This window comes from Hypanus sabinus, chromosome 12 (assembly GCF_030144855.1).
Source record: "Hypanus sabinus isolate sHypSab1 chromosome 12, sHypSab1.hap1, whole genome shotgun sequence".
Classification (NCBI taxonomy): domain Eukaryota; kingdom Metazoa; phylum Chordata; class Chondrichthyes; order Myliobatiformes; family Dasyatidae; genus Hypanus; species Hypanus sabinus.
The window spans coordinates 63,889,399-63,904,058 of record NC_082717.1 but is presented as its reverse complement, the minus strand read 5'-3'; the positions used below and the strand labels follow the sequence as shown (position 1 = coordinate 63,904,058).

General features: G+C 39.0%; 1 protein-coding gene across 1 annotated transcript in view; it reads left to right on the top strand.

Moving 5' to 3' along the window:
• The window catches only part of fndc1 (fibronectin type III domain containing 1), a 183,658-nt gene extending 177,087 nt beyond the window's left edge, over positions 1–6,571 (top strand). Inside the window, exons 21-22 of the mRNA XM_059986090.1 lie at positions 4,592–4,714; positions 5,514–6,571. Of these exons, the coding sequence (XP_059842073.1) occupies positions 4,592–4,714; positions 5,514–5,644 (254 nt within the window). The 3' untranslated portion in view covers positions 5,645–6,571. The remainder of the gene's footprint in view (positions 1–4,591; positions 4,715–5,513) is intronic.
• The last annotated feature ends 8,089 nt before the right edge of the window (positions 6,572–14,660 follow it).

Genomic DNA, 14,660 nt, shown 5'->3' with positions numbered 1-14,660 from the left:
ATAGGCCTGTATCAGCTTTGCACATCTGGACACTGCAATTTTCCCCATTTTTCTTTATAAAAGCGCTCAAGCACAGTCAAATTGCACGTGGTCCACAAGTGAACAGACCTTTTGAAGTCCCCGGCTACAAATTCTTAATTGGATTAAGGTCTGGACTCTGGCTTGGCCAGTCCAGGACATGAACTTTGTGTTTATTAGCCTTTCCTGTGTAGCTTCGGCTTTCTGCTTGGAGTCATTGTCTTGCTGCAAAACAAATCTTCTCCCAAGCTGCAGACTGCATCAGGTTTTTCTCCAGGAATTCCCAGTATTTTACCCTCCACCTTCACAGGCCTTCCAGGGCTGCTTCAGTGAAGCATTCCCACAGTGTGATGCAGCCACCACCATGCTTCATGGTAGGGATGGTGTATTTTTTCACTTACGTCAAACGTAGTGTTTCGTCTGATGGCCCAAAAGCTCAATTTTGGTTTAATCAGACCACAGGCCCTTCTTCCATCTGACCTCAGATTCTTCCTCCCAATTGCCTTCTGGCAAACTCTAGCTGAGATTTCATGTGAGCTGTTTTCAACAGTGGCTTTCTCTTTGCCACCCTCCCATAAAGCTGCAACTGACTGGTGAAGCACCCGGGCAACAATTGTTGTATGCGCAGTCTCTCCCATCTCGGCCACTGAAGCTTGTAACTCCATTAGAGTTGTCATAGGTCTGTGATGACTTCCCTCACTAGTTCCCTTCTTGCACAGTCACTCAGTTTTTGAGGACGGCCTGCTCTAGGCAGATTTACAGCTGTGTCATATGTTTTCCATTTCCTGATGATTGACTGAACTGTACTCCAAGGGATATTCAGTGAGTTGGAAATTTTCTTGAATCCATCTCTTGACTTGTGCTTTTCAATTACTTTTTGGTGGAGTTGCTTAGAATGTTCATTTGCCTTCATGGTGTAGTTTTTGCCAGGATACTGACTCACCAGCAGTTGGATCTTCCAAATAACTGGTGTTTTTCTAGTATAACTGATTGAAACACCTTGACTGCACACAGATGAACCCCCATGTATCCAGTTATGTGACTTCTGAAACTAGTTGGCTGCACCAGTGATGATTTGGTGTGTCATTTTAAAGGAGGTGAATACTTATGCAATGAACTATTTTGTGTTTTATATTTGTAATTAATTTGGATCACTTTGTAGAGATCTGTTCTCACTTTAACATGCTGTTGATTGGTGTCTAAAATAAAAGCCAAATTAAATCCACTGTGATTCAATATTATAAAACATGAAAACTTCCAAGGGGGATGATTACTTTTTATAGGTACTGTATGTATTCTATATGCAACTTTGAGATTAGTCTCCTTACAGACAGGCACAAAAAAAGAAACACAATAGAACCCGTTAAAAAGGAAGAGACAAAAGGGGAACAAATCATGCAAACAATAAAAAGTAAACAAATGACATTCAGAACTGAAGATCACAGAAGTGGGTTCACAGCCACTAAGCCAGTCACAGCTCATCCAAGAGCCCATTGGCTGCAGGCCCCAGTCTCAGTACAGTGCAGAGATGAGTAAACCTCGCCAGTCAATAGCCTGTGAATTCCCTTTTGGAGTTGAGCTTTTGAACCCCCACCCCCACCCCTGTATGACTTGGGATTTCTGTGGTGTGAACTGAAGTCCCAAAAGTGCAGAATCGTTGCTGCGTGCCCTGTAAGGGTGAAATCAAGGGGGTGGGGACTGCGAGTGCGGAATGAGCCAATATATAGCCATTGTTGCAGTGGTGATGATTTGAGATGAGGCAAGGCAGAGTTGAGGCGGTGGAAGAGAGTGAGAATTGAGCTGATGTTCAACCAATTTAAATGCCGGGCCAGATTGGAAAGGTTGGGTATGGGCTGAATCGAGGTGGCAGGGCTCAGGCCTATTGAAGCTGCACAGCCTGGGTCCAAGAGTGAGGAACAAGCCAAGGTTAAGCTGATTTAAGCACTGGTCTGGATGAGAAAGGTCAGGGTATTAGGGCCAGAGCCAAGGATCGGACGGGTGTTAAGAGTGGTCCTTGAGTTTGCATTGATATGTTGGAGCCTATTTATAGAATTGTAAAAATGGGCTCTTTCAGCTCACCTCATCCATGCCTGCCATAATGCTTCTCTACACAAATGTTCTTCACGCACAATAACCTCAATGCCTCAATCCCTTTCCTATCTAGGTACCTGTCAAATTGCCTTTTAAATGTTATAATTGTACTTGTCTCTGCCATTGTCTTGGGAGCTCATTCCAAGTATTCACCATCCTCTTTGTGGAAAAACTTAACCTTTAAATTTCCTTCAAATTTTTTCCCTCTCATTATGCCCTCTAGTTCTAGACTTTCATACCCCCAACATTAAAGCATGCTTATAATATTACTAGAGAGTTTTCAGAAGTGATTTTGGAGGATGCAGCCAGGACTTGACAATATAGGATAACATTGCAGTGAGATCACTTGAAGAATGGATGAATGCACACATTTTGTCATCCTTTTGTTATCATTATCCATGTAGATGAATGCATGCATAAAAATGGCTCCTGTGACTATCAAGACATGTTCTTAATTAATGGTCTTGATTTACTGGTACTTGTACTTACACTAAAACGTTGTTGGCTCTCCAAACATTGATTTACAGAATAGTCTTTCACTATTGCAAATAGCACACAAAGCTGTTGCTGAGGGTTATAGTGTAGCCAAATTCCCACAATGTATTTTGGCAACCCCTTTCCCTTTGAAATTTCATTTTATGAATTCTTTCCCATGAAAGCACCTTATTCTTAAAGCAATGTTGCCTGTAGCAAATGATTTTCCTTAATGTTTTAATTTTTAGCATGGTGCTATAACAGTTATTTGATGTAACAGTGATTGAAAGTGAACCAGGATTTTTTGAGAACTGGTGTTTGCCTTTCATATTAGTCCATTGACAACCTTCTATAGATGTGTTGTGGAGAATATAATGACTGTTTGTATCACAGCCTGATATGGAAACACCAATGCCCTTGAACGGAAAATCCTCTAAAAAGTAGTGGATATGACCCAGTCCATCATAGGTAAAACCCTCCAGACCATTGAGTGTATCTACATGGAGCACTGTCTCAAGAAAGCATCATCCATCATCAAAGATCCCTATCACCCAAGCCATGTTCTCTTCTGACCACTGCCATCAGGAAGAATGTACAGGAGCTTCAGGACCCATACCTCCAGGTTCAAGAGCCTCAACCATCAGGCTCTTGAACCAGAGGGGATAACTCCACTTGCCCCTTCACTAAACTGTTCCAACAACCTGTGGATTCACTTTCAAGGACTCTTCATCTTGTGTTCTTGATATTTATTGCTATTTATTTATATTTCTTTCTTTCTTTTGTGTTTGCACAGTTTGTTATCTTTTGCACATTAGTTGTTCATCTATCCTGTTTGGGTGTGGTCTTTCATTGATTCTGTTATGTTTCTTTTGTGTTATTACTGTGTATGGCTGCAAGCAAATGAATTTCAGGGTTGTAAATGGTGATATGTATGTACTTTAATAATACATTGAACTTTGATTTTTGATCTTACTTTGGACATGTGGAGCATTATTTAAGTTAGCATTCTTAAGTTTAGTCTTTTGTGCTTGCATTGACTATGGTGTAGTTGAGGTAACCACAAATTTTGCTTCACAATCTTTTAATAGTAGAATTGAGCTGGGAATTGAATACATGGAAAGACAGGAACTTCTTAACAAATCATATTGTAGAAGGGGAGAAAACTTAATAACTGTAGAGGTAAGAAGTCATAAAAGTTGATAATAATGTTGCTGACTACAGTCAAATCAAGACTCAGGTGTTGAAGAGTTGTACTTTGAACAGCATTCATGCCGCTTTCCCAGTTCTGTACTTAAATGAAGTTTTGCATTCCAGAAAGAAAAACTGTTCTAGGCTATTACTGAACTAGGGTGAAATGCTAGCATAGTCTTGATATTTTGAATAGATTATTTTTGTTCTATAAATGTTCAAGATTTTATAATTTCAGGAATGCATCATTTTAAGAAAAAGGAAATATAGCAGTCTCATTTCACTCAAAGATTAAATATATTGCTGGCACACACAACGGAACAAGAAATCTTTATGCATATCAAAAAGGAACTGGATAGTTCATGTCAGCAAATAGTATTTCACTTTATGAAAAATATACCAAATTAATTCAAAAAATAAATGGATTGGTTGGATAAAAATAATCTCCTGCTTGAGACTTGTAAAGATACTGTTAGAAAAAAATTGATGATATAAGTTAGCCAATATTTAAAGGTATTATGCTGCTTTATAGGCAATTGAATGAAAAACCACACTCCATTGATTTGTGCTGATGTCTGAGAGCAAGAACAGTTCACCATAACATGGGAGTTTTCTACTTGTTATTCCATCCATCAACTAATAACATAAAATGTCCAGCAGCTCTGAGAGTGAAGAGGACTGCATTAGGACGATTTTGTTCACATGGTTTGACAATGCCAAACTAACAAAGCATTGATAATTGTCTCACTGTGCTGTAATAGTGGGTGGAAACTTTGTAATGCCAAATTAACTGTCAGAATTATTTGCAATTCTTTCTCAGATACATTTTACAGCGTTGGTGATGCTTGGGGAAAAGGGGAGGACCACTGCCAGTTTGTTGATTCTTTCCTGGAGGGAAGGACAGGGACACATGAATATCCTGCATCTTTGCCTATCATCCCAGGTAATCAGTCAAATTCTACTTCACGAATTGTCTGTGTTTAAGATCTGGTCTGGGAAATGTGTATCCTATGATAATGCATTGGTTTCAAATGAGGCAGAGGATCTGTCTGTTAATCAACCAAGGTCAGCCTTGGAGTATAAATACTCAAGGCTTTGTTCAAATGAGGGAAAATCAGTATCGGTGTCCAGATGCAACATTAAGTGAACTGGAACAGAAGTGGCAAGAATATTTTTAACAAGACTGTCTAAATCCATTGTTGTTATCTATTAATTGAAATATTCTTGGTAGGTGCTGATTTAGGTAACAACTGAAAAACTGAATGAAGCATTTTAAAGAATTTTATGTTCTGGTGATGATTTCTGAAATTTACACATAGTGTGTTAGTGTCAGTGCAGTATATTTCTCATTTTTGCTTGCATTAGAATGTACTGATTGACTTTTGTTTATTTGTACATTTTTTTTCTTGTAACCAGCTAGAACAGTTTGATGTGTATTGTCAGAACATCTCACTAGGTTGGGCAGCAAATGTGAAGAAAGAAACAGTGAATATTTCACATCAGTGACCCTTGACAAAGCATCATTGACCTGCGCCATTCTGTTTCTCTCCACACAGATGCTGGTTGACCTCCTAAGTATCCCCTTAACATTTAAAGTGGAAATTCATTAAGTCCACCCAAACTGATTTCAGTTTTATCTCAGCTCTTAAGCTGACTTCAATGAACAAAGAAGAAATAACACTTATGTTTCCATTGATACTGTTCTTCTCATTCAGTGACCAATTCTTGATGTGGATTTTTAGGTTATTATCGGAGTTATCGACAACAGCCGGTGTCATTTGGCCTCATTGGTGGAGTCGGGAATTATGGCGGGACATCCAATTACTATGTAGGCTGGTATGAATGTGGAGTACCGATCCCAGGGAAGTGGTAATGAGCTAACTTCATGGAAACTGCTTATGGAGGAGTGGGCAACTCGTGCGTAAGGTGAATTAACTAAGAGCTGGGAAAACTCCTTCCAAAGAAACTGGAGCAATCATCGAATACTCAAGATCTCTTCACACAATTTCAAACACTGTTTCTTCCATAATGTACTGAAATATATAAGATATCCCTCTTTTATATTTGTATATAAATTGAGCATCCAGGCTTTTAAGTAAAATGTGTCCAACACTATTTCACTCAATTTTGGTGCTTCCATTCTCTACCATTAGGTAAGCAACTGCTGATCATGCCAACAAATCTAAATCCAGTCATTGTGAAACAAAACAATGTTCCAGCTGGGCATTTGAGCAGCCTAGCTGAACTGCACTTAGAAGACAAATAGTGTTCAATACGTTATTCTATATAAATCTGTCAGTGCATTACAGAATCTTACTCGGCTATTAAAGAAAAATGGTGCTTTATAGAATTCCATTTTTTGACAGTCACAATTGTTGATCTTTTGATTTTATTCATTGTCACAGACTGCTGTGCTTTGAAATTATAACAGATTTTGTCATTGCTTTATATAATTACTCAGCATTGTTATGTGATCTATGCTTTTAATACCATTTTTAGTGGGTAAGTCTGCAAATTAGAATTGCCAAATCCCAAAGGTAAATTTTGCATTGCTTTGTTTCCTGCATGATTTTTTCATGCAATTTTTCCATATATGATAGGCAGTGCATTTTATTGAAGGCCTATGGTAGACTTGTCATAATATACAACTAAATTAAGCATGCACACAGCAGGCAAGGTCCATCTCCACAAAAGTCATGAGCTTATTACAGAAGCACTTGAATTTGACATTTCATCACTTCCTTTCTTTAGTGATTTGAGAACAAAGTCAGAAATGAAAATAAATTTCTACATCACTGTACCAATCTGCTCAATGCTCATTTTCATTTGCACCTTACAGTAAACTAGCTGTTCACTAAAACGCTTTTAACATCTGTAGAACAAATTACCATTCTTGTCTGAAATAAATGCGCTGGATCGACAGGACTTGAATTGCAGGATGTGGCACCAGTGTAAAGGGAGCTTTGCATATTTTATTCCTGCAGTTTCCCTGGTGCATATTTTCATAGTTGCACATTAGTTTAAGAAGCTGTTTTTTGCGCAGGCGCAATGAATTTATGCTGTTTTGAAATGGCACAAAATGGAGCTACATAGTGAAATAACATCAGCTGTGGCTCCTTGTGTGGCAAACCATTGCGCTGGCGCAAAAAATAATTGCTGTGTGTAAAATTTAATTCACTGTCCCATCAAGCAGCCTTATTCAATTAGAGTGTAGTCAACACTGAAGAATGAATTCAACCATTTACAAGCTTTTCCAGCATATCTTCCTACTTGGGAACCATTAGATCAGGGAATTTAGCTTCTTGAATCCTGATGTGCCTCTTGTATGTCTTTCATTCTATGAAGATTTAATTTGCAAAGTAAACACCTTTAATAATGAGGTCTTTTTTAAAATATGTATATTTTATAGCTAAAAATCCATTTAGAAAACATTTATAAAATAGGATTCAGAAAATCTACACGCAGGCTTTTCTGCTTTTCTAATTTGTCCATCTCAGGCAGTAATGAAGAAAAGCATTCATTTGGCCAGGGTATGTGCCAAATATGTTGGTATGTTTTGCACTTGAAACAAAAACATACTTTGAAAATGAGCAAATCTGCTTAAAATAGCAGTTTGGATGTTAGGTTCAATGCTTCAATTATAAACTGCATCAAGACAATGAACCTTTGAAAGCAGTCTATGATGTGTTTAATAAGCAGCCCATGTATTCTTTCAGAAATATATATTGTCCTTTTGACTGTGATGGTTGAATGGATTTCTTGCAATTTAAACTTCATTTTGCATCACACTTTGTGTGTCAAGCTTGTCTTTCATTTAATCCAAAACACTGGGAATCATCTTTAATGTTGTATCCCATGAAGTTGATGTTAAGATCCTAGAAATTAAACCCAGCTTATGACACTGACAGAATCAATTTAAAGAGATTGGTTGCATTTGTTCCCAAGAAGTTATCTTTCTGGTTATTCTGCTCAGGAATCATGCAGAATACCTTGGTATTAAAGCAATGGAGAATTGGTTCAATTTAATCATCTTGGTCTCAGCTGTAAAGCTGCAATTGAACTTACACTTCAAGTCATGAAATACAACTCAGAAATAAAGCTTACAATGTATTTTGTGTGATTTGAGAATTGCCACTGAAACAAGATTTAATTTCCCCATTAAATCTCTAATTCTATCTGTTTGCAGAATGTGACCTACAGTAGGTCACTTTGCCAGTAATTACTTTTGAAAAGTTGATGGAAGCCACCTTCTTGAGCCATTGGGATCTGTCTGCCAAACCTTACATTCTAACATTGGCAAGGGAATTCTTGGATTATCCAATGTGATGTGCAGTTTTCCTGAATTGACAAGGTTAGCACTTTGCCATTCATACAAATGCTGAATTGACAAGGTTAGCACTTTGCCATTCATACAAATGCTGAATTGACAAGGTTAGCACTTTGCCATTCATACAAATGCTGAATTGGCAAGTTTAGCACTTTGCCATTCATACAAATGCTGAGCTGACAAGGTTAGCACTTTGCCATTCATACAAATGCTGAAGCCCCAAATTCCATCAGCTCTCTTTTTCAAACTTGGCTGTGACCCTGAGGACTTAGTCCACCAAAAAAGTGTCAAGTTCAATCTGTGACAGGTCATATGTTGTCATAGAGAGGAGTGTCTGCAGGAAATATGAGCAAATTATAGCTCATACAATTTTTAAACAAGTTGATTTAAAATGAACATATTTGTTATTGTAATTTTATTTATGTTTCTTCATTGCTTACTAAATGTTAATTTCAAAACATTTAGATAGTGTTTACATTTCTATCAAAAAATTTTCATTAGCAATCATTGGGAACTGACAGCTTTAACCACTCGTAAACCCTGAGGTATGGCATAAGCATCCATCAAAATATTTCTGGGTACATAACAGGTCATTACAGGGAGGAGTTCTCTATACTGGGTGCTAAGGAGAGTTGTTTTTACCAAATGGGCATGATGTATCGAGGGATGGTAGTAATAACGTGTAGGACTCTGGTGTGAAAATGTCTGAGATTTGCTTGATTAGTACAAAGATTCAAAGGTTCATTTATTATCAAATTGTACAACTCTGAAATTCTTCTTCTCTGCGCAGCCAAGAAAGAAAAGAATGGCAGCTTGATCATCAACCCCAAATCCCCCTCCCCGCACACAAAAAAGAGGAAGATTGGAGGAAAAAAAACACAATATAAAAAGCTATAAAACTGAAAAAAAGTCTATATGATTGGAAAAAAAACTCAAGTCCAAGTCCAAGTCCATATCCAAAATGCCGAAAACTTGGGTGACATTCTCTGGGCCCAGTGGCAGGCAGGCCTTTCTCTCTCTGTACCAGAGTGATCCCACCAGTGTTCAAAAGGTGCTTTGGTTTTTATGGCCTGATTTTGGTATGACTCTTTGATGGATATAAGAATGTTTTTGGCAGGGTTGACTGGCTGTGCCTAGATTGTATTCAATTCTTTGGCCATGGTTTGCAGTTTTTGTTAATTGTGTAAGTTTGAGAGCACTTCAGAGCATTTTCTCATGACTGATGTTTCTGAACATCCAACAACTGAAGAGTTAGGAGAGTCTTGAGGTGAGAGAGAGAGAGAACCCAAGGACACAAAGAAAGAAAGGAATTAAGAAAGGGCAGAAAGCTAAGAGGGGGAAAGGCTACCCAGCACTGCTCTGTCTGGCCCACTCTTCCTCAAATTGTCCAGAACAATACCCACCTTGGCCCTGTCAAAGGACCCTGACAGAGAGCTAAGGCTGCCTTCAGATCACCTGCACCCAGAGTGACGCCATTGCTAAGTGCATCATTTAATGAATGTATAAGGGGCATTTCTTACTGCTGCACTATGAGGAAAAGCATGGGGAGAATCTAGGAGGTGTCTATTTCTATTGACACTTCGGAAACGTCTCTATTTCCTGAGGAGACTGAGGTCCTTTAACATCAGCCGCACAATGCTGAAGATGTTCTACGAGGCTGTGGTGGCCAGTGCTATCGTGTTTGCTGTTGTGTGCTGGCGCAGCAGGCTGAGGGTAGCAGACACCAACAGAATCAATAAACGCATTCGTAAGGCCAGTGATGTTGTGGGGGTGGAACTGGACTCTCTGACGGTGGTGTCTGAAAAGAGGATGCTGTCCAAGTTGCATACCATCTTGGACAATGACTCACATCCACTCCAAAATGTACTGGTTAGGCACAGGAGTACATTCGGCCAGAGACTCATTCCACCGAGATGTAACACTGAGCGTCATAGGAAGTCATTCCTGCCTGTGGCCATCAAACTTTACAACTCCTCCTTCGGAGTGTCAGACACCCTGAGCCAATAGGCTGGTCCTGGACTTATTTCCACTTGGCATGATTAGCTTATTATTATTTAATTATTTATGGTTTTATATTGCTATATTTCTACACTATTCTTGGTTGGTGCGGCTGTTTCCCTCGGGATCTATGAAGTATATCTGTGTGAGAGTGGATTGAGATAAATGTGCAGGTGATAGAGAACAGATCACCAGAGGCAGGGGAGTGCCTTCTTCAGAGAAAAAAAGAGGGGGGTCATGACTGCCTGCAAAAGGAAAAAGGGAAAGTAAAGACTTGATGGAGCATGGAAGAGGATAAGGTGGGGATGACGGTGAAGTTGAAATTCGGTGTGGGATTAAGAGTGAGGGGGATCAAGAGGAGGGTGGTTGGTGAGGGAACACCAGTAAACAAGGGTAGGTAAGCATGGGCTCCTGCCTGGGCAAGCTGAGTTCATGAAAATCAAAACAAAACTGCAGAAAAGAGAAACATAACAGTGTCTATAAAATGTATTCACCCCCCCCCCCCCCCCGGAAGTTTTCGTGTTTTATTGTTTTACAATGTAGAATCAAGCGTTCTAGAATTAATAAAGTTTATCTCCAAAAATCCAAAAAAGAGAGTGGCATGGCTTTACCTAACTTTTGCTTATATTATTGGGCAGCCAATATATGTTGTGCTACCTTTTGGTCTTTCTTCCATGGCCAATCCGAGTGCCCTAACTGGGTGGCAATGGAGTTGAGTTCCACTAAAGATTTATCTATTTCTGCACTTCTTGGCTCTGTACTCCCTAATAGTTTGTCTAGACTGGATTCAACAGTGGCTAGATGGGAGATGCCAGAGAGTAGTGGTGGATAATTGTTTATCGGGATGGAGGCCGGTGACTAGCGGGGTGCCTCAGGGATCTGTTTTGGGCCCAATGTTGTTTGTAATATACATAAATGATCTGGATGATGGGGTGGTAAATTGGATTAGTAAGTATGCCGATGATACTAAGGTAGGAGGTGTTGTGGATAATGAGGTGGATTTTCAAAGCTTGCAGGGAGATTTATGCCGGTTAGAAGAATGGGCTGAACGTTGGCAGATGGAGTTTAATGCTGAGAAGTGTGAGGTTCTACATTTTGGCAGGAATAATCCAAATAGAACATACAGAGTAAATGGTAGGGCATTGAGGAATGCAGAGGAACAGAGAGATCTAGGAATAACTGTGCATAGTTCCCTGAAAGTGGAGTCTCATGTAGATAGGGTGGTGAAGAGGGCTTTTGGAACGCTGGCCTTTATAAATCAAAGCATTGAGTACAGAAGTTGGGATGTAATGCTAAACTTGTACAAGGCATTGGTAAGGCCAAATTTGGAATATTGTGTGCAGTTCTGGTCACCGAATTATAGGAAAGATATCAATAAATTAGAGAGAGTGCAGAGACGATTTACTAGGATGTTACCTGGGTTTCAGCAATTAAGTTACAGAGAAAGGTTGAACAAGTTAGGTCTCTATTCATTGGAGCGTAGAAGGTTGAGGGGGGATTTGATCGAGGTATTTAAAATTTTGAGAGGGATAGATAGAGTTGACGTGAACAGGCTGTTTCCATTGAGAGTAGGGGAGATTCAAACTAGAGGACATGATTTGAGAGTTAGGGGGCAGAAGTTTAAGGGAAACACGAGGGGGTATTTCTTTACTCAGAGAGTGATAGCTGTGTGGAATGAGCTTCCTGTAGAAGTAGTAGAGGCCAGTTCAGTTGTGTCATTTAAGGTAAAATTGGATAGGTATATGGACAGGAAAGGAGTGGAGGGTTATGGGCTGAGTGTGGGTAGGTGTGACTAGGTGAGATTAAGGGTTCGGCACGGACTAGGAGGGCCAAGATGGCCTGTTTCCGTGCTGTGATTGTTATATGGTTATATGTTATATGGTTAATTGTTAATCCCCTTGTTAGACACACTTTGCGTATATGGGCTCAGTTTAGGAAATTTTATAGTTTCTATGGTTTTTCCTTTTCTAGCCCTATCTTACATAATCACCTTTTTTTTTACCTACTATGTATGATTCAACATTCCATTGGTATAGGAAGGGCATTAGACATTTTGAAGATCTTTTTATTGATAATCGCTTTGCATCTTTTCAACAGCTCTGCTAAGTTCAATCTGCCTAATGCCCATTTTTTTTAGAGATCTCCAAATTAGACACTTTAATCCTTTAATTCCTAACTTCCCTGAAATGCCTGAGAAAAATGTTATGGATTTATTTCTTTCTATTAATCCACTAGGTAAGGGTTTAATATCATTTATTCATGATAAATTAGCATTCTTACAGCGTGCCCCTGCAGATAAAATTAGAATGGCTTGGGAGCATGATTTAAATATCTCCTTATCTGATGAGACTTGGGACTCGATTCTCAAATTGGTTAATTCAACCTCTCTTTGTGCTCGCCATTGCCTTTTACAGTTTAAGATTGTTCATAGAGCCCATATGTCTAAATCTAAACTATCTCGATTTTACCCTGATATTAGACCTCTTTGTGATAAATGCAAAAGGGGCGAGGCCTCTCTCATTCATATGTACTGGTCCTGTCCTAGCTTGGAGAAATTTTGGAAAGATGTCTTCATAACTTTATCTTATATTCTGAATCACCACCTAGAGCCTAACCCTTTAGTTGCTTTGTTTGGTTTTTTGGGTGAGACAGATTTACATCTGAGTTTGACTAACTGTCGAATATTATCTTTTGCTTCTCTCCTGGCTAGACGTTTAATCCTCCTTAGATGGAGAGATGTTGCCCCGCCCACGCATGCTCAATGGCTTAATGATATTATGGCCTGCTTAGACCTTGAAAAAATTCATTATTCAGTTCTTAATTCGGATATAAAGTTGCAAAAGGTCTGGGGACCTTTTATTGAGTATTTTCATAACCTTCCTCTTAACTAAGGTTTTTTTTTCAGTCCCTTGCTTTCAGCTCCTTTTTTTTTTGGTAGTAGGCATTAATATCTTCTGTTTTTAAGTGTATTTACAGTTTTGGGGGTTTGATTGACCTGATTTATACTCTCTATATTGTGTTGTGGTTGGTCTGGAGTTTTTTTTTTGTTGCGGGGCTTGGGGAGGATACTAATTTTACATGTCTTCAATTTGGGTGCTTTCTTAATTATTTTTTTTGTATTATATTATTATTGTATGTTTATTTTTGCACTGTATTAATGTTCTTCATTTTGATTTGGGTTTTTTTTATATCTGTAGTGAGGTAGAAAATGCATAAAAATACTAATTTAAAAAAAAACAATGTTGAATCAAAATGGATTTAGTTTGTCTTTTTTGAACACTAATTAACAGAAAAAACTCTTTCATGTCAAAGTGAAAACAGATCTCTGCAAAGTGATCTAAATTAAATACAAATATAAAACACACAATAGTTGATTGCATAAGTATTCACCCTCTTCAAGTCAGTATTTAGTAGAAGCACCCTTGGCAGCATTTACAGCCTTGAGTCTGTGTGGATAGATCTCTATCAGCTTTGAATCAGGACATTACAATTTTTCCCCAATTTTCGTTACAAAACTGCTCAAGTTCTATCAGATTGCATTGAGATTGTGAGTGAACAGCCCTTTTCAAGTTGAGCCACAAATTCTCAATTGGATTGACGTCTAGTCTCTGACTTGGCCACTCCAGAACATTAACTTTGTTGTTTTTAAGCCATTCCTGTGTAGCTTTGGCTTTATTCTTGTGGTCATTGTCCTGCTGGAAAACAAATCTTCTCCCAAGTTGCAGTTCTCTTGCAGTCTGCACCGGGTTTTCTTCTAGGAGTTCCCTGTGCAGCCACCACCATGCTTCACGGTAGGGATGGTGTGTTTTTGATGATGTGCAGTGATTGGCTTATGCCAAACATAGTGTTTAGTCTGATGGCCAAAAATCTCAATTTTGGATTCATTAGACCATAGAACTTTCTTTCAGCTGATTTCAGTCTCCCACATGCCTTCTGGCAAACTCTAGCCAAGATTTCCACTTGGCATGATTAGCTTATTATTATTTAGGCAAGGGAGATCCAGTCGATGTAGTATACCTCGATTTTCAGAAGGCATTTGATAAGGTCCCATATAGGAGATTGGTGGGTAAAATCAGAGCTCATGGCATTGGGGGGAAGATATTGACATGGATAGAAAACTGGTTGGCAGGTAGAAAGCAAAGAGAAACAGTGAATGGGTGTTTCTCGGAATGGCAGGTGGTGACTAGTGGGGTGCCACAGGGCTCAGTATTGGGACCACAGCTGTTTACGATTTACATCAACGATTTAGATAAAGGCATTGAGAATAACATCAGCAAGTTTGCTGATGATACTAAGCTGGGTGGCAGTGTGACATGTGATGAGGATGTTAAGAGAATTCAGGGTGACTTGGATAGGCTGAGTGAGTGGGCAGATACTTGGCAGATGATGTTTAATGTGAATAAATGTGAGGTTATCCACTTTGGGAGTAAGAACAGGAAGACAGATTATTATCTGAACAGTGTAGAGTTAGGTAAGGGAGAAATACAAAGAGATCTCAGAGTCCTTGTTCATCAGTCACTGAGGGTGAATGAGCAAGTGCAGCAGGCAGTGAAGAAGGCTAATG